Source organism: Cervus elaphus, chromosome 21 (assembly GCF_910594005.1).
Source record: "Cervus elaphus chromosome 21, mCerEla1.1, whole genome shotgun sequence".
In the NCBI taxonomy this organism is placed as follows: domain Eukaryota; kingdom Metazoa; phylum Chordata; class Mammalia; order Artiodactyla; family Cervidae; genus Cervus; species Cervus elaphus.
This window is the reverse complement of record NC_057835.1, coordinates 25,696,910-25,716,458: the sequence shown is the minus strand read 5'-3', so window position 1 is coordinate 25,716,458 and position 19,549 is coordinate 25,696,910. Positions and strand designations below refer to the sequence as shown.

The window sequence follows — 19,549 nt, the reverse complement described above, 5'->3', positions numbered from 1 at the left end:
TGACTCATGTTCTCTCAGATACATTATGCTGCTTCCCTTCAGACTGTACATATTTACATCTTCTTAAAAAACTTGAACCATTTTTTAAATTGAAATATAGTTGATTTACAATGTTGTGTTGGTTTCAGGTGCCCAACAGTGATTCGGTTACTTTGAATAATCTTTTCCAGACTCTTTTCCATTGTAGGTTACTATAAGATATTGAATATTGTTCTCTGTGCTATACAGTACGTCCTTTTTTCCTATTTTATATACAGATTCTTTCCATCTGAGCCACCAGGGGAGTGCATTTTATATACAGTACTGTGTATATGTTCATCCCAAACTCGTAATTTATCCCTCTCCCGATCCCTCTGGTAACCATAAGTTTGTTTTCTACATCTGTGACTCTATTTCTGTTTGTAAATAAGTTCATTTGTATCATTTTTTAAGATTCTGCATGTAAGTGATATCATATGATATTTGTCTTTCTCTGTCTGACTTAATATGATATTTTTATAAACATTAATATATACCCATTGGAGAAGGAAATGGCAACCCACTCCAGTGTTCTTGCCTGGAGAATCCCAGGGATGGGGGAGCCTGGTGGGATGCCATCTATGGGGTCACACAGAGTCGGACACGACTGAAGAGACTTAGCAGCAGCAGCAGCAGGTATTTAGATATTTCCATCAGTTTTTCATTTCTTTTGGCCCCAAATGCAGAAACCATTTGCAAATATAATTGCAGATATAAGATTTCATCAAAGGCAAAACTTTAAATCCAAACTTGAAAACAAAACTTTTTTTTTTGCCTTGCTGGGCGGTATATGGGATCTTAGTTCTGCGACCGCATGGAGTCTCAACTACTGGACCACCAGGGAAGTTCCAATAAAACCAATTTTTTAAAAAATGAAAATCCCCAGTAAAAAAGGAATACATGCTGGTGAACCCTCAACCAGGCTTCCATGCTGAGCACAGAGGCACACAGAGAAATCAGAGTTCCGCTGAACTCTTCAATCCTTCTCCCAGCCCCAGAAATAACCAGTGTTAAGATTTCAATGTGATTCTTTCCAGAACCATTTCTTTATTTCTTTTTTGGTTGTGCCACGAAGCATCTGGGATCTTAGTTTCCCAACCAGAGATTGAACCCTCAGCCCCTACATTGGAAGTGAGGAATCTTAACCACTGGAGTGCCAGGGAAGTCCCTCCAGCACCATTGCTATGAAGATAAGAACACATAATTAACTTTAGTTTAAAACACAGTCTTAGTAATGCTTAGTATCTTAGTTTAGTATCTAAACAGCCTCGGATGCTATATATGACTCTGTGCCTTATGTTTTTTGCTTTAAAAATATATCAGAAATCTTACTGGATGGGACATGTAGCTCTGACTCCTTCATTTAGTAGGTGACTAGGCTCTCATAGTTTAGATGCTTCGACATATCATGACACAATTACTCTTCCCCCTAGAGACCATAAAAGATTGGCAGATTTGACTATATAAAAATTCTAAACTTGGGAGCCATGAGCTAATATAAACAAGGCTGCGCCTGCCAAGTGTGGGAAAGTTTAAGTATCAGAAAGAAAATCTTAACTGCAATGAAAAAAACATCAGATGTGTGTGAATCTGTGATTTCACAGTGATGCAAAAACACTCACTGTTTTTTTAGAAAATGTTAGGGAACCAACTGGTTTTGAAAACTGGTAAATACTGACAGAGAATCAAGGTTTTATCCTGTCTTTTCCAACACAAACATGACTCCAGGGTAACCTAAGAGTTGATACGGAGAAATTTCTCTTTACAAAAATTTGCTTGTTGTTGCTCAGTCGTGTCCAAATCTTTGCAAGCCCATGGACTGTAGCCTGCCAGGTTCCTCTGTCCATGAGATTTCCCAGGCAAGAATACTGGAGTGAGCTGCCATTTCCTTCTCCAGGATCTTCCCGACCTAGGGATAGAACCTGAGTCTCCTGAATTAGCAGGCTGAGTCTTTACCACTGAAGCACTAAGGAAGTCCCTTACAAAAGTTTACTAGCTAATAAATGGAGATGCTCCCGCCTAGGCCATAATATCTGACCACCTCTCACACACATTATGGGGCTTCCCTGGTAGCTACGTGGTAAAGAACCTGCCTCCCAACGCAGGAGACATAAGAGACATGGGTTTGATCCCTGGGTAGGGAAGATCTCTTTGAGGAGGTCACGGCAACCCACTCCAATATTCTTGGCTGGGAAATCCCAAGGACAGAGGAGCCTGATGGGCTACAGTCCATGGGGTTGCAAAAGAGTCAGACACAACAGTGAGCAGCAGCAGCACACACATTATGCTAGGGCATTAACTTGGCTTGATTTCCTCTATCTCGCCCTCAAAGAGCTCTCCTAGTATTTTACGTGATGCTAGGGAAGAATGAAGGGAGAAGGGGGTGACAGAGGATGAGATGGTTGGATGGCATCACCGAGTCAATGGACATGAGTTTGACCAAACTCTGGGAGATTGTGAAGGACAGGGAAGCCTGGCATGCTGGAATCCATGGGATCTCAAAGAGTCAGACAAGACTGAGCTACTTAACAACAAATAATTTTTTAAAGATTTTTTTAAGTGGATCATTTTTGAAAGTCTTCATTGAATTTGTTACAGCACTGCTTCTGTTTTATGTTTGGGGTTTTTTGGCCCGGAGGTAGGGTGTGAGATCTTAGCTCCCCGACCACACCCCCTGCACTGCAAGAGGAAGTCTTAAGTCTCCCCCAATATTTCTTGGAGCCTGTTCAAAGGACCAGGTTTTTGTCGCTTCTCTGAATTCAGAACAGCTCCTCGCCTCCATGGCCACACCTGCTCATTTCCCTTTGGCTGTTTCCTGAGCTCCCCTCGAGGGGTAACATCATCAAGAGAACAGTCTTCCAGGAACATTCTCTGCATCCTCCTGAGACACGCTTTCCCTTGTTCTCTGCAGTAACATTTCTGAAGACTTAGCCCCATTTGCTCCTAATTTTAGCCTCCTTTCGGTCTTTCTGCCTTCTAAGTCTTCCCAGCCTGGGAAAGCTCTTTCTATTAATAACATCCTTCCCCCAGATGCAGGATGATTTTTCGCAGATGTGTGTCAGTTCTAGGTTCTGCTCCGGCCCCGCCTGCAGGGCGAGTGCATCCAGGGAATGCTCAGTGGTGGTACCTGGTGGAGGGCAGGGTAGGGCTCCTACAGGTTCTCCTTGGGGTCTGGCACTCACCCCAGGGTGGGGTGGAGGAAGCTGTGATCCAGGACCCTCTTAGCCCAAGCCCCTCACTCCTGGCAGAACTGGAAGAAATCTAAGGCACAGGCTGGGAAAAGGAACTGTTAGACCTCCTTACTCTTGAGGGAGGAGAGAGCAGTCTGGTAAGCCAACCCAGAGGAGCTGTTTCTAAGGATGAGTGGCTCTGAGGCTGATGAATCTGGCAAGAAGTCTTTTTTGGCTTCGTCTTGTCTTTCATTGAAGAATCTACACAATGGGACTTCCCTCGTAGCTCGGTGGTTAAGAATCCGACTACCACCCGGGTTTGATCCCTGGTGCAGGAAGATTCCACATGCCCTGGAGTAACGAAGCCCAGTGTGCCCCAACTGCTGAGCCTGTACCTGCTAGAGCTCCACAAGAGAAGCCCCTGAAAAGAGAAGTCTGTGCCCCACAAGCAGAGAGTAGCCCCTGTTCACTGTAACTAGAGAAAACCCTCGCGTAGCAATGAAGACCCAGGGAAGGAAGGAAGGAGGAAGAAAGAATATACACAATGGATAACCAACAAGGTCCTACTGTGGAGCACAAGGAACTATCTTCAATATCCTGGGATAAACCATAATGGAAAAGAATATGCAAAAGATTCACTATGCTGTACAGTTCGAATTAACACAATATAGTAAATCAACTGAAAAAGAGAATTTACACAGGGGGGTTTGAAAAACAGACCAACTGATATTAGAGGGTGGATCACAGTGCACAACTCTCCTTGGAGTTAGCTACCTACTCTGAAAATAGCAACAGGTGATCGTGGCTTTCTCTAAATCACATACTCCAGGCATAAACACCAATCACCTGGTGCCAATTAAGTCACAAACAGGCGCTCTGCCTGCCCAGGGCTCCCACCTGTTATTATTAGCAGCTGAGAAATAAGAAGAATCCTGACAACAATGATGTTTCTACTGTTTCGTGGGATCTTGAAGTCAGCTGATTTTAAGTGTGAGAAGCCTGTGGTCTAGTCATCACCAGAAAAAAGTCCGACTCACTCTGGCTCATGAAATATTAATGAAGAGTTAGAGTTACTTGCATTGACTTCAGCACAGTTAATAGACCAAAAGTCAAATCAAATCTGTGTCTTCCACTTCAGAGGACACAGAAAGCTATCAATGTTTAGTAACCTACCAGTTTTAGCAAGAGATCTTAATGTGTCCTCTAGTTTTCAAATTTTTCTGCCTTTTGGTTTTATTGCCTAAATAATTTCGGGTCTACTGTAAGGAAAAGTTGGTTCATTATTTTACTAGGGGAAATCAACTGAGAGTTTAATAAGAATAGACTTTTTAGAATTATAATTACTTCCAGATGGATGATTACATCTGTCCTTACCTTCTAAAAGAACTACTTAAGTGACCATCTGTTTTTCAGTAACTTTGAATGGAAATCTTTACTCTCTTGTTTAACTGGTTGTCACCAAGTTTGTAACTTGAACCACACTGAAGGTTTTTAAGACCATGATAGTGATGTGCTTTTCTTCTGTCATTAAATGAACATATTGTATAACTCAACTTTTGCAACTGCCTTTGGGAAATTAAAGTATTATCAGAAGAAAATAAACGAATTATACATGTTTTTACTTGTTCTTTCTTAATATCAATCAACAGTTACAGTGTATTTTGCAAGTACTGATTGAAATGTTGACTGTGGGCATTCCTTACCCCATGAGGCCATGGGACTTTCTCAAGGAGACTGTAGATGACTGCTTAGCCCAGGGCACCTCTGAAAGTATTCAGCATTTACTAAATCTTTGTCTCTATGGCTGTTTCAGGCAATCTTCAAACTGGTAAAGAACGTGCCAGGTTTGGGTAAGAATTTCTGCCAACTTTTACTGCTTTCTTTCAAAGCAAGGAACATGTGTTTGGTTGCATCCAACTCTTTGCGATCCTGTGGACTGTAACCCGCCAGACTCCTCTGTCCATGGGATTTCCCAGGCAAGAATACTGGAGTGGGTTCCCAGTTCCTCCTCCAGGGGATCTTCCTGACCCAAGGATCAAACCCAAATCTCATGCATCTCCTGCATTGGCAGGTGGATTCTTTACCACTGAGCCACCTGGCTCTCTAAGAATATCTGAGCAATCATTGCAAATTACAGAAAAAAACAGGAGGAAATATTTTCAACACAAATGAATGTCTAAAATCAAAGGGGGTTGCAAAAGAAAGGGACTTGGTGGGTGACAGCTGACAGAGGTGGCTTTCTTCTTGGAATGATGCAAATGTGAAAATGTTCTCAAGTGGATAACAGCGATAGTTACCCACTCTGAATCTACTAACAGTCCTTAAACTGCACGTGTCTAATGGGTGTCATCTGACATAAGCCACTTGCCTGCACTGTGCTTCTGGTGGCTGTCATCCCTGCTTCCTGTTTCATCAAGTTCTCTTGACTCAGGTATAGTAACTACCTGGGCTTCCCTGGTGGCTCAGTGGTAAAGAATCTACCTGCCAGTGCAGGAGATGTGGGTTCAATCCCTAGTCTGGGAAGATCCCCTGGAGGAAGAAGTGGCTACCCACTCCAGTATTCTTGCCTGGAAAATGCCATGGACAGAGGAGCCTGGAGGGCTACAGTCCATGGGGTCGCAAATAGTCAGACACAACTTAGTGACTGAACAACGACAACGATAACTAACTGGACAGTGTTCATTTGGTTGGAAATGATAAAGCCATCCCATGACTGAAAGTTGAGACACATCAGAAAAGCAAAGAAAAATATCCAGGGATGAAGGGAGACAGAAGATGGTGGGGACTAGTGCCCGTGCTATGCTGCTGCGGTGGAGGGTAGTGGTGATGCCAAGAACGAAGGTGATGCTGGGGAGACAGAAATGTAGCATCCCACGGCACTGGGGCCTGGTCCCTCTGGGGACCAGAGCCTGGCTCCGGAGGTAAATGCTACATCACAGTCCAGAACCATGGTATTTATCACAAATCTTTAAGTGTGTATTTGGGGGGAAGTGCCATGGAAATCCTTTCCCTGCATGTCATGTTACAGTGGGGAGTCCAGATGGGCATGCTGGGTCGGTGACATAGCATCCCTGTGCTCTCCTTTATCCACACAGGTTAGCACCAAGGTCAGGAATGCAAGCTCTTTCCCAGTTAAAAGCACTTGAGTGCTCTTTGGCCCAGAGAATTTCGATATTTATAGCCTTTCCTACAATCAACAGGGAAGAAGTGGGTTCCCAAAGTGCACCCTGAGAAACAGAAATGCACAGAATGTAACTAATTACACTTCAGATTTTACTTAATAGGGAAGACAATGGGTAAATGCAATGAATGCCTCCTAAGTCCTGATTCTGTTTAGTCTCATACATATTTCATCTCTACCTCTGGCTTTAAAATCTAAATAAAACTAGAGCCTGGAGGGTATCATGGATTACATGTGCTTCAATGAAACCCTGAGAATGTGAATAGAAATTCCATGTGAATTTAAAGCCTTTACAAGTCCATACTTCTATGAAAGTGCCTGAAATACTGATGAAAGCAGAAGAGCATTGAGAGAGAAACCAGTTTCATCAAGAAGACAAGAGACAACAGACATTGCCGAGGTGGTGAAAAAGGAAACTTTACACATCGTTAGTGGGACTGTAAATGGTGTGGCCACTATGGAGAACGATATGTAAGTTCCTCAAAAAACTAAAAATAGAACTCCCAGATGATCCAACGATTCGACTCCGGTAGATACCCAGAGGACATGAAGACAAGATTTGGATATCTTATCTGCACCCATGTTTACTGCAGCATTATTCACAGTAGCCAAGATGTTGAAACAACCCAAGTGCCCGTTAAGGATGAGTGAATTATAAAGAGGTGCTATATACACAGGACAGAATATTATTCAGCCACAAGAAAGGAAGATATTCTCCCATTTGGGAAAAACATGGATGGACCTTGAGAACATGGTGTTAAGTGAGGTAAGACAGACAGAAAGACAAGTACTAGATTGTATTGCTTACATGTGGAATCTAAAAAAAGTTCAATCTGTAAAAACAGACAAATGGTGATTACCAGGGAAACCCAGAGGGTCCTCCCGAAGCTCCCTGCAGTCTTGGAGTCTGGTCCAGTCTGCGGGCTCTCCTGACCCATTCTGTGTTTACTGAGCGCAAACCTCATACACAACAGGCTTGGAGGAATACTTGCAGGTTGAAGAACTTCTTTTCCACCAGTTTCAGCATATGGGTTATGAAATGTACATGCAGACCAAGGATAATAAAAAGTTACAAAAAGGTGTGTTCGTAAGTCAGGAAAGCAGGCTTTTCTACTTTCAGGTCTGTCTGGGCAAATTTTCTCTTCCCCCCACCCCCCCACAAATTCTACTTGTTGCCATAGGAAATTCTCCACGATCTGTGACTGGATGGTAGGGTTGGCTAGTCAGACTTGGCCTCTTGCACATCATCAGTTAGAATTTTCACCTGTGATGATAATCCTATTATAAATGATATGAAATATTCAGCTAAAGCTTTTAGGCTGTAACTTGAATCCCTAAGAGCCTTCACAGTCTGAGCACCCATCCACAAAATCTTTGTGTGGATCATTTCTCTCTCCTTTCTTCATTATGACTTTTAAAAAATATTTTATACCAAATTTAATAAAATATTTGTACTTAATTATTTCCTGCCTCCAGTGTCATTTTTTTATGCATCAATTTTAAAAATTATTTATTGATTTAGGGCATATAGTTTACAATGTGGTGTCAGTTTTGCTGTATAACAAAGTGACTCCGCCATGTGTGTTCATACATCCACACTCCTTTTGGATTTCCTTCCCATTTAGGTCACTGTGTTAGTACTTTTGGGACTTGCTAACAGTCATTAAGTTTTCCCATTCATATGAAAATGCTGAATGTTGAAATGGTGGATACCAAAAGGAAACTTAAATTAGAGCCTTTGATTTTATCTCCTAGAGGAGATTGTCTTTCACTGGATTCGTGGTGTGTCCTTCTGAATTTTTTTTTTTTTCTTGAGAGTGCCTTATCACTCTAAGAAATGTCACTGTTATTGGTTGAACTTACTTTTTGAGAGGCCGTTTCCTACAAGAACCTGGTAGTGGTACTCCACACTGACATTTAGATTATGGATCAGAAGTAACCCTTTGTCTGAAAAGGACTAGAGAGTAAGTACGGTGGCCGGTGAGCAGTCCATCTCCAGTTCTCTCCCCCACAGATTTTTAGGGACAGTGACAGAGTTCAGTAGTTGCAATGGAGACCACGTGGCCCTCAAAGCCCAAAATATTTACTCTTTTTATCTAGAATCCAGTCTTTGTTAGTCCCCCTCCTGTGGCCATTAATGTTAATCCTTGACACCAGAATCAAATCTTAACTCTAAATCAGGGCCTGCTTTCTCTCAATAATTTCCAACCTATGTGCAGGTTTCCCTTGGTCTGAACGAGCAGATGGAGTAGTAAGCACACCTTACTTCTGTTTGCCCCATGGGGCAGTCTCCACACTGACTCAGATCAACACCATCCACCCACAGTCTCGCTCTTCACCCCACAGCTATATGCAGGCCACCTTTAGACAGACTGGGATTGCTTTTTGATGCCCATCAGTGGATGCCTCCGGAGTCCTTTTCCAGCAGGTCGGCTGCAGGTCGGGCTAACAGACATACCAGCACACCTTCACCTCGGTTCCACACTGCCTTCCTGTTCCCAAGACAGTTCTCCAGGGGCTGAGGTGTTGGGATTTTTTTGTCTGCTGTTCCTAGGACGTGTGTGACAGAATCTCTGTTTTGGTTTTCTACAATTTGCACCAAAATATCTCCTGAATTTTAGGTTCCCCATCACCCCACACCCTGCCAGCATGAAGTATTAGATGGCTAGATATGCTGAACAAGCAGATCCAAAATTGAAAAAATTCTCAGTGAATTGGAATGTTTAATGCTTATGCATTTTAGACTTTTTGTAGGGAACCATAGCCATTCATCTATTTTTTGTGTGACCACATAAAGCAGTCAGATATAGGGAACTAGGAATAAAACCCCATCCTAAAGGATGCATAAAAGGCTCATAAAGAAACAATTTCCATTAAAAGATAATCTCTATGCAGTTGCCTCATTCTCAGGCTACATTTGATATATTTTAACAAATAAGTGCTCTATCACAATTAGAACTTAGAGCTTAATGCCCTCAGGATTTTGAATACCTCACTAGAAGATAACGAAGAGATATCTTTTGGAGGTTAGTTAACGATGCAAGCTGTTCATGTTATTAGATTTTGTGAATGTTTTTCATAACTCTTGTACCATTTTCTTCACCCTTACTTAACCCACATTTATTCCACCTGGTCTGGTATGCTGTTCAGATATTTTTGTTCATAAGCAAGTACTTCATTTTGCCACAAGTACAGTACAGAACTTCCAGGTCATTTAAAGGTCTAGAAATGCCTTATTTGCTGTAGCAGAGACTTAGCTCAAATGAGAATTTGATAAATTCTAGGTTGTTGTAAAACTAGATCCCATAATTCTTTTTTTTTTTTTTTTGGCTGCACTGCACAGCATGTGGATCTTGGTTTTCTGACCAGCGATCAGAACTGTGCCCTCTGCAGTGGAAGGCAAAGTCTTAACCCTGGACCACCAGGGAAGTCCTGAGACCCCCCCAGCTCTTGTGCCTTCACTGCTGTAAGGAGGGCAGACATCTCGGAGTCTGGAGGCTAGACCAGCAAAGCCAGCTCCAGTGGCCCCTATCACGCTGAACAACCAAACTCTGAGCAGGGTCTTTGTCCCCAGGAATGCAGGCCCACAGCGCTATCCCCCTGGCCAGCGGCTTAAGAGGCCGGCAACTCCGGAACTGCCCAACCACCCCCCAGGACTACTATTTCCATCTTAAGCTCAGTCACTCAGCCATGCCTGACTTTTTGCGACCCCATGAACTGTAGCCCACCAGGCTCCTCTGTCCATGGGATTCTCAGGATAGAATCCTGGAGTGGGTTGCCATTTCCTTCTCTAGGGGATCTTTCTGACCCAGGGATTGAACCCATATCTCCTGTGTCTCATGCATCAGCAAGCAGATTCTTTATCACTGAGTCACCTGGGAAGCCCAAACAGGAAACTTAATGTAAAAATTATTTGTATTTTGGGACTTCCCTAGTGGTCCAGTGGTTAAGAATCTGCCTTGCCATGCAGGGGATATAGGTTTGATCCCTGATCAGGGAACTAAGACCCCACATGCCGCAGAGCAACTAAGCCCAAGGGCTGCAACTACTGAGCCTAGGTGCCACAACTAAAGAATCTGTAGGTGGGAAGGAAGGTTCCCACATGATGCAACGAATATTCCATGTGCCACAACTAAGACGCAACACAGCCAAATAAATACGAAACCTACTGGTCCCTTAAATCTCGTTATCAACCTCCTCCCCCCAGACATGAAAGTCATCTACAAGGGTTGGGTAGGGTGTGGGTTGAACAATTCTTTCCACCAACTTGCATCGGAACAGCTATACAAGCTTGCATGGATCTAGCCAAACAGCCCCAGAAGGCTTGGGAGCACTGCATGTGTTGCTGCCTTAGAAGGATGGATGGGTACCACAAACTCGTGTTCTGGCTCTGGAGCAAACAGCATCCAGTTAGCATCAGAGGCGACAGGCGCACAAACAGGAAAACCAAGAAAATAAGGTGCTTTCCTCCACTTCACTGTGGGACTGAGATGCACACAGTCAACCCAGGATGTTAGGAAGTCCAACTGCAAGGTGACTTTGCATGAGATGCCTTGTCTAAAATCCAAACACTGATACGTACTTGAGAAGGATTTTACAGTGTAAAGTTTATTAATAACTGGAAATTGAGCACTCCCAAGCTAGCAAGGTCAATCAGCTGTAATAATCATTGAAATAACTCCAGTGAAATATCACTGCCGGGTAATAGAGCATATTGCTCACTTTTCACAAATAACTCCCCACACAAACAGCTAGAAGGAAATCAGCTGGGTTCTGTGAATCCGTAATTGCGGAACACCACCTTGAGCACTCAGTCACATCAGACTTGACTGTGAACAGCTGCAGCAGAAGCCCATTCAGTCGTACTGTGAACTGACTCATGCAGTGCAGGGCTGTCTCTTAAAGTGGCTGCTCAAGGCAACATTCAGGGACCATCTCAGAAGTGCTGGGGAGTCAGTGACTCACGTGTAATGTACTGAATGCTAGGCTCTGACTCTGACCCCTATTAGCTGCTGCTGACACTATACGAATCTGAATAGAAGCTCATCCTGTGAGTCACCTGGTGCTGTAGCAAACCAATCTGCTGTATTCCCAGTTGGCCCGTGATTCACATGATAATCATAAGGGGATCTGACTTGATACATGTGGTTTCAAAACTCAGTTCTGCTGAACTGACTTTGGAGCCTGCTAGAAAGTCACTCCTTAGTGCCCTGGATTTCCATCTATGAACAAGTGTACGGAAATGCAAAACTGACGGTAAGATATCCAGTTCACAATTGGACAGAACCATGGTCTCCTTCTTCAAGGATGCAGGTGCAGTTCCTAGAAGTACTTTCCGTGGTAGATACATCATTCCTGTGAATAACTTTGCAAGACCACTCACTTGAAAGGCTCTGCCACGTCAGACCACTTATGTGAAGTCTGGGGGCTTTTCAGGTAGCACTAGTGGTAAAGAAACCACCTGCCAATGCAAGTAGACTTAAGAGATGAGGGTTCGATCCCTGGGTCGAGAAGATCCCCTGGAGGAGGGCCCAGCAACCCACTCTAGTATTCTTGCCTGGAGAATCCCATGGACAGAGGAGCCTGGCAGGCTACAGTTTAAGGGGTCACGAAGAGTCAGACATGACTGAAGTGACTTAGCATGCACACACGTTATGTCATTTCTAAACCACTTATGTGAAGTCTGGACCTTTAAGCTGCATCTGTTAGTGAAAGGTGAACGTCATGAGCCGGCTCCATGCAGAACTGACAGAACACCAGGACTTTTGGAACTGTTCAAGTGTCTGAAATGAAACCAGCCACCTGGGCCACTGCATTGAAATAAGAAAGCTTCTTTACCTCTCTCACTCTTAATCTGGAATCATAAAATCTCCTTGTATATAATCTAAGTTGTGTATGACTCTTTTGCAACCCCATGGACTGTAGTCCACCAAACTCCTCTGGATCCATGAGATTGCCCAGGCAAGAATACTAGAGTGGGTTTCCACTTCCTTCTCCAGAGGATCTTCCCAATCCAGGGATTGAACCTGAGTCTCCTGCACTGGCAGGTGGGTTCTTTACTACTGAGCCACCTGGACAGCCCAATCTTGGAAGACTTTCCAAAAAGCTCTCTTACAGGCTAAAGACCTTCAAAGCCAGGAGAAAGGAGATTAAAAATCTATGAAAAGGTCAAAAATGTTTTCGAATGTAAAACTGCTACAAGGGATTAACAGAAGATTCAATCAAATATGTTGAGTCCTGGCCCGAAGGCCACAGGGGCAAGGCCTCGCACCAAGGCCACAGAAGCGAAGCCCAGAATCAAGGTCACCTCTGAAGCTGACTGAGCCACTTTGTAACCTTGCCAAAAGCCCCTTGATCATCACTGACAAGCTTCCTGACTCCCAATTAGGCAAAGATGCCCACTCCAGTAAACACCCTATAGCACCCCAACCAATCACCTAATGCCAACCTTCCAGCAGGAATTTTTTCTGAGGCTGTAAAAATTTACTATTAACCCACTAACACTGTCGGTTTTCCCTGGTTTTCCCTAATGGTGGTTGGACCGCTGTGCTCACAGTGTCCACTTTATCTCTGCTCTTTGTTCTTAATAAACTTCTCCCTTCTGAAATGCTCTGTGTCTGGAAATTCTTTTCCAACCCGTGCTCGGACTGCTTCAAAAAAATGTGGGATATGAAATTCTAATGCTGTCTCTGCTTTGATCTGACACCTTTCCGTACCTCGAGCAAGTCACATGGTCATATCTTCTGGGGTGAGGGACCACGATTAAGGGGTCTGACAATAGTAACAACATTACTGCCTGGGCCTTCTTATGTTGAAGATAATGCATGCTTGTATATTTCTTCCTTCTGGTTTCCTATTTGTTAGAGGTTCATGAATCTGCAAGGGTTTCCCAGGTGGCTCAGTGGTAAAGAATCCACCTGCCAATACAGGAGACTCAGATTTGAACCCAGAGTTGGGAAGATCCCTTGGAGAAGGAAATGGCAACCCACTCCAGTACTTTCCTGGGGAAATCCCATGAACAGAGGAGCCTGGCAGTCCTGGGGTCTGCAAGAGCTGGACATGACTGAGGGACTGAGGACCCGCATACATCAATCTGCAGTCAACAGAAAATCATCTGCTTGGTGTATAAGAGCCCTGGGCATCGAGTCAGATCTAATTCCAATCCCATTTTGGCCTCTGTTTAGCTGGAGATGTCTGACAGGGCCCTTAACCTCTCTGAATGTTTCCACATCTGTAAAGTGAAGGAGGTAAGTGAGTAATCTGAGTTTTATCATTCTATCTTTGTGATATCGGGCTTCCCTGGTAGCTCAGCTGGTAAAGAATCCACCTGCAATGCAAGAGACCTGGGTTCAGTCCCTGGGTTGAGAAGATCCCCTGGAGAAGGGAAAGGCTACTCTCTCCAGTATTCTGGCCTGGAGAATTCCATAGACTGTATAGTTCATAGGGTCGAAAAGAGTCAGACACACTGAGCGACTGATTGGATTTTAGGAAAGTTAGCATTTCTAGCTCCCAAGTTTCCACATTCTTTTAAGTAAAATGGACTCAGTGTAGTATTTTAATGCAGACATTGGATTTTCCAAATATAGCATGACCTAAAACATAGTTTTAATGCATATTTGATTTATGAAGTGAAATATTTTGAAGTTTAGAGATAATCTTTTCTTCTTTTTAAAAATAATTTTATTTATTTATTTGGCTGCACCGGGTCTTAGTTGAGCTGTTGGAACTCTTAGCTGTGGTATGTGGGATCTAGTTCCCTGACTAGGAATTGAAACTCCACGCCCTGCACTGGGAGCACAGAGTCTTAGACACTGGACCACACCAGGGAGGTCCTGAGATAATATTCTTAAAATGCTATTTGATGTTTATAAATAAACAAAATAATTATTTGAAATAAAAGGGTCCATATAATGTAGAAATGTATTGTTTTTAAATTTAGATACTGACAGAAAACATTTTCTATTTTCCTAATTTTGATGGACATCTTCTCTTTCATTATGTATACTCTTTTTAACAAATAAGAGGTGCACTTTGTTCTTGATCTTTTTATAATTTGAAGTCTACTTGGCCAATTTAGCATCAATATAACAACAAGAGTAATACTAGCTTTTGTTGGTATGTAACAGGGCTCTACTGCATTAATTTACTGAATGTGTGCTAAGTCTCTTCAGTCGTGTGGGACTCTTTGCGACCCCATGGACTGTAGCCCGCCAGGCTCCTCTGTCCATGGCATCTTCCAGGCAAGAATACTGGAGTGGGTTGCCGTTTGCTTCTCCAGGGAATTTACTGAATGCTGGCAGTCAACCCATGGCATACCTACTCTTCTTATCTCTATTTTACAGACGATAAAAACTATGGCACAGGGAGGTTGAGTAACTTGCCTGAGGTCACACAGCTAAGGGGAGATCTGAATCTAGACAGTTCTTGAGTCCAGGACTTCTACCTATTACGAAATATTGTGCCTCCTACGCAATACTGATACCTGATACAAAAGATGACACTAAATTTACAGGACGAGGCCCAGTAGAAAATCAGGTCGTGAGCAAAAGGAAAAGAAAGCTAAGAGTTTACAGACAGATCCGTTTCATTACAAATTTCCTTTGCCAAGTCTTGGGGAAAAAGTCATACCCATTTCGTCAACTCGGACCTTTGGTCAGCTCCACGATCTGGAACCGCCAGAAGGGAACTGAAGCCCAGCCACACAGGGGCCCTGCGCTCCAGAAGAGGGGAGCTGACGCCAGAGGGTGACGAGAAGGTGCCCCCGCCACCGGGGAAAGCGCGAGCTCCACGGGTGAATGACTGCTTCGGCCCGCTGGTGGCGGAGGGGCGTTCCGCCGGCGCCACAGGCATCCGCTGCGGTCGGGACTCCCCGCGCCCTCTGGCCAATCGGCTCGGCGGGGGCAGACAAAGAGCGCTCGGCCTCGGCCGGATTCTCTGGAGGAAGGGAAGTCGGGGTGAGTTCCCCCGGAGCGCCCTCCTCCTCATGGACTGAAGCTCGGCCTCGGCGCCCTCTCCTGCAGCCGGTCAACCGCGGGGAGCGCGGGGACAGAGCTGCAATCCCGGCCTCGCCCTCTGCCCGCCGCCCAGGCTTTTCCCGCCCGCTGGCCAGTCCCGGGGGCTCGCAAGCCATTCGGGTCCCCAGACCCTACCGCAGTCGGCTCCGGCAGCGCCGAGACCATTTCCCCACACTCGCTGCCCACTCCTTCCAGCCCGCTGCCCCCACCGCTGGAGGGCCCCGGGAGCACAATCCAATCCCGCCTGCGCCCCGCCTCCTCCACGACCCCTCCCTTGCCCACTCCCCCACAATCCGAGGAGGGGAGTCGCGGCGCCCACCGACCCCCCAAAGCCCACTCCCTGCCGCGCGCCGCCGCCCCAGGGGTCCACTCCAGCTCCCGGCCAAGTCAGATCTCCGTAACCCGGGCTCCAGACTCGTTCAAACTTCCGAGCGCAGCCCCGAGAGAGCGGACGACTAACCGCTCGGTTCCTGCAAGTAAAACACCTGCCGCGCCGCCTCCACCTCCTCGGCGCGGGCAGAGGGTGCCGACAGTTCTGTCCAGTAGGTTTTCAAGAGCTTCAGGGCCGACACAGAGTCAGACCCCCGCGGCTCCATGGCGGGCGCCCGCGGGAGTGGAAGTCTCCACTTCCTCTCCACCTGGGCTCACTGCCCGCCTCCGGCGCCCGGTGTTTCCCAAATCCGCTTGGGGTGTCAGTAGCCCACCCACTCACTGACGCCCGGCCACCTGGGTCGAATCCTGCGGACTCCTCGGCGGAGCCCCCTGGAAACGCGGTCACAGTCCAAGCCCGGCACCCGCTGCGCACTGACTCAGGCCTGCTCCCGCCACCGCGGTCCTGCCCCCCGTGCGTTCCCCACGCGGCCCCCGCCGCCCCGGGATCCGAGGTCTGAGCGCGAGTCCGGAAGGGAGAAGGAGCCGCTGAGCTAGCGGGTACTCACGGTTCCTCCGTCCACCGGGCGAGCTGGAGGGGTGGCTAAGGCCAGCTCGCCTCCGTCCGCTATGCGCATGCGTCCCGAGAGTGCCTTATTTTTATTATAATTCCAAGTGCAGCCCTCGTTAAGCCCGCGATCGCCCTCCCTGGCTCTCCTCTGCCTTTGGCTCTCGGCCTTTCCAGTCGCCCTCTTCTCCTGCTCTTTCCCTCCCTTGGCTCTGCCTCTCCCCGCCCCTCTCTCCCTCTCCCTGGCTCCGCGATCCCAGGGCTCGCCTCCCTCCTGCGGCGGCGCGCTGCTCTGCGGCGAGAGCTGGAGGTCCTCATCCATGCCCGGACAGTGGTCCCCTTCTCCAGGCCCTGATTAGGACGTATGGAGAGTGTGGGCGCCGAAGAACCCCCTCGGCTATTCCTTACGCTGGGGTTCGCGAGGACTGAGTGGGACTCCGGCGTGCGGAGAAAAAGCGTGGGACCTTGTGAATGGAGCGCTGGGAAGGAGGAGCCAGTGTGCGCGCGGGAGTGGGCCGCGCGCCCAGGTGCTGCTGCCGGGAGAGTCCGGCCGCCGACTGTCCGCCTCGGCAGGGCAGTCCCCACCGTCTCCTTTCCCCCGAGTGCTTCTCGCAGCTCGCCCTCCACCCCCTCAGGCTGCAGCCTCAGCCTCCAACGGCCCGATACTGAAATGGGGTTCCTTACCCCCTCCCCACCCGCCCGAGAGAGTCGAAGGCCCCACCTGGCCGGATGGCGCGGGGGTGAGGGTGGGGGGGAGGAGCGGGAGATAACTCCTTTTGGAATCCGAGGAAGGAGGAGACCTGGAGGGTGGGGGGAACCCGCCGCCCGGCTCTGTGGGTGCGGAGGCCCTAAGACCCCGGCGCTCCCTCGGGATCGAGACGCAGTCTGACGGCCGGGGCCGTGCGCCCGAGCGCGGAGAGCTAAACTGAAGTTGGAAGCCGACCTGACACTAAAATAACATCACGTCATTTCCTCCCTGGCCACCCCAGCCCGCTGTAGCCTGGGGCTGGGGAGTGGGAGCGCGAGGAGGGGGCGGAAGCTTGCCCCGGGTTGGCTTGGAGTAGCCGGAGGAGAGCGACGCGTAAAGATGGAGAGTTTGAGAAGCCGCCTCGCGGAGGGCGGGGACCCCCTCCCTCTTCCCTAGACTCTGGAGGGAAGTGGTCCGGGAAAAGTAGCCTCGAGGGTCTCCTGGGGGGAGGGGTCTGAGGCGGGCAGCCTGCGTCTTTTCCTTGAACGTGCGCCGCCGGGTCTGACCTTCCCGCTTGCCCTCCCGCTCTCCCCTTGCTGGCCCCACGTGGAGTGGGTCAGTCCGAGTTAGGGAGGAACCCGGGATACTGGCGTCCTGGTGAGGTCGCGGACTGTGAGGAGACCACAGTACTCACGGGTATGGGCGAGCTTTGCTCGGCGCTGGCGTCCACTTCCCGGGGCAGGCGTCCCCCTGAGCGTCGGCCAGGCAGTACTAGAGCTGCCCTGAGCAGGAGCGAGAGGCGACCCGACCGCTCCTCGTGCCCGGGCGAGAACCCGGCGGCTGGCAGGGCGGGGATCAGGGCGGAGAAGTCCCGGCGCCGCAAGGGAGCCTCAGGAGCGGGTCGCCGAAGGAGGAGAGCGAAGAAGCGCGCGAGGCCGGAGAGCGTGCTGGAGAGGAGGCTGAGCAGCGTCGGGGCAGCGGGCGAACCCGGGAGCTGTGCGGGGCCGGCGGGCAGGGCGAGAGGCGGGGGAGGAGAGAGAAAAAACCACACAAGGTCATTGTGGGGTCCGGCTACAGACCGAAGAGGAAGTGCAGAGTGCCAGTCTGCGGCATTTTGAGGCGTTACTTTGGGGGTGCAAGAGAAGTCGGTGAGAGCAAGAGGAAAAGGACTCTGCTTCGTTTCTCCCACCACTCATTCCTCCCCTCTTTTCCCTCTCCGCCCCACCTCCTTTTCCTCCCACCCCCTCTAACTGCCTGCTACTTAAGGTGTGGTCCTTGGACCGGCAGCTTGGATAAACTTGGGAGCTTGTTGGAAAACCAGAATCTCAGACCCTATCCTGACCCACCGCCTCAGAATGGGAATGTTAACATTCCCAGGGAATTCTGAGACCCGTTGCCTGTGAGGTGCGGTGCACAACAGTGTGTGTTCACCTCTCTTGGTTCTTTCGAATTTGGTGAAAATCTCCTAGTTCACTTTTGCAACTCTCACTCTGCCTCATCCTCTCATCCTGCCTCTTTCTCTCTGTCTTGTTCCATCTTCCAAAGTGCCCAGAGCTCTACTAGAGACGGGTGAGGTCACCAGGGCCTGTGAGAACTGTCCAGGGGAGGCCTGGTTACAGGTAGGAGACTGAGGGGCCTTCAGGCTGGAGGAAAATGCACTGGCGATTTGATTTCGGTTGTGCTGGGTACTGGGGTCAGGAGAGACCAGAATTTAGCACAATCTGCAGCCCCCTTTCCACACGCCCTGTGTCCATCTTATTCCTCCAGCGCAGGCCTCTCACCCTCCACTTGTTGCTTGGAAGATCTAAGAGGCTAAGGTAAAGATAAACTATTATTTTCTTGGTATGTATCAGTTCAGTTCAGTTCAGTTCAGTCACTCAGTCGTGTCGACTCTTTGCGATCCCATGAATCGCAGCACGGCCAGGCCTCCCTGTCCATCACCAACTCCCGGAGTTTACTCAAACTCATGTCCATCGAGTCTGTGATGCCATCCAGCCATCTCATCCTCTGTCGTCCCCTTCTCCTCCTGCCCCCAATCCCTCCCAGCATCAGTAAACGTTAACTTGGAACTCAGGGGCTCAGGACTCTACCTTGCTACCAACGCGACGGCTAACCTTTGGAAATTCTTATTCTTTGAGTTTATCTGATTCATTTACGCAGTAAAGGGATTGAACTCTGGCTTTTTGAGGTCACCCGCCTTGTTCAGGTTTTTGGAGCTCTCAGAGCTTCTTGGTCCACTAACATTTAGTGAAGTTACAAACCGGAACCTAACTCAGCCAATCCAAACAGCCCCCGCAAGCAAAGTGAAAAGACAATTTAATCTGTGTGTGAAAAGCAAGAGCTAGTGGTTGCCAAGAAAAATAAAGGTGGAGGCGGGAAGCAGCGAATACAGGCGACCCGGGGGCGTGGCGCGCGGCCTCGGGGCGCGGCGGCCGCTCTCCAGGGTCCTGAAGGCGGGAGCAGCCGCGTGGGCTTGGCGCACGTCCCCGTTCGGCAGTGGCAGGGCCAGGCCTGCTTCCTTTCCTCTGGTGGGAAGCGGGT

The 19,549-nt window shown here is 48.0% G+C and overlaps 1 protein-coding gene across 7 annotated transcripts in view; it reads right to left on the bottom strand.

Annotated features, from left to right (window-relative positions):
- Window positions 1–16,506, bottom strand: part of RGS20 (regulator of G protein signaling 20) — a 31,459-nt gene extending 14,953 nt beyond the window's left edge. For 2 of the 7 annotated variants that reach the window (XR_006336431.1, XM_043880330.1), the window contains exon 1: window positions 14,998–15,483. Coding sequence is in view for 4 of the 7 variants with exons in the window: in XM_043880330.1 (XP_043736265.1) it covers window positions 14,998–15,354 (357 nt within the window). In the remaining 3 variants the exon portion in view is untranslated. Of the gene's footprint in view, window positions 1–7,229; window positions 9,984–14,997; window positions 15,484–15,518; window positions 15,578–15,843; window positions 16,217–16,321 lie in introns of those variants that run through there. The other 5 variants (XM_043880332.1, XM_043880335.1, XM_043880333.1 and 2 more) reach the window with 5 other exon arrangements.
- Between the last annotated feature and the right edge of the window lie 3,043 nt (window positions 16,507–19,549).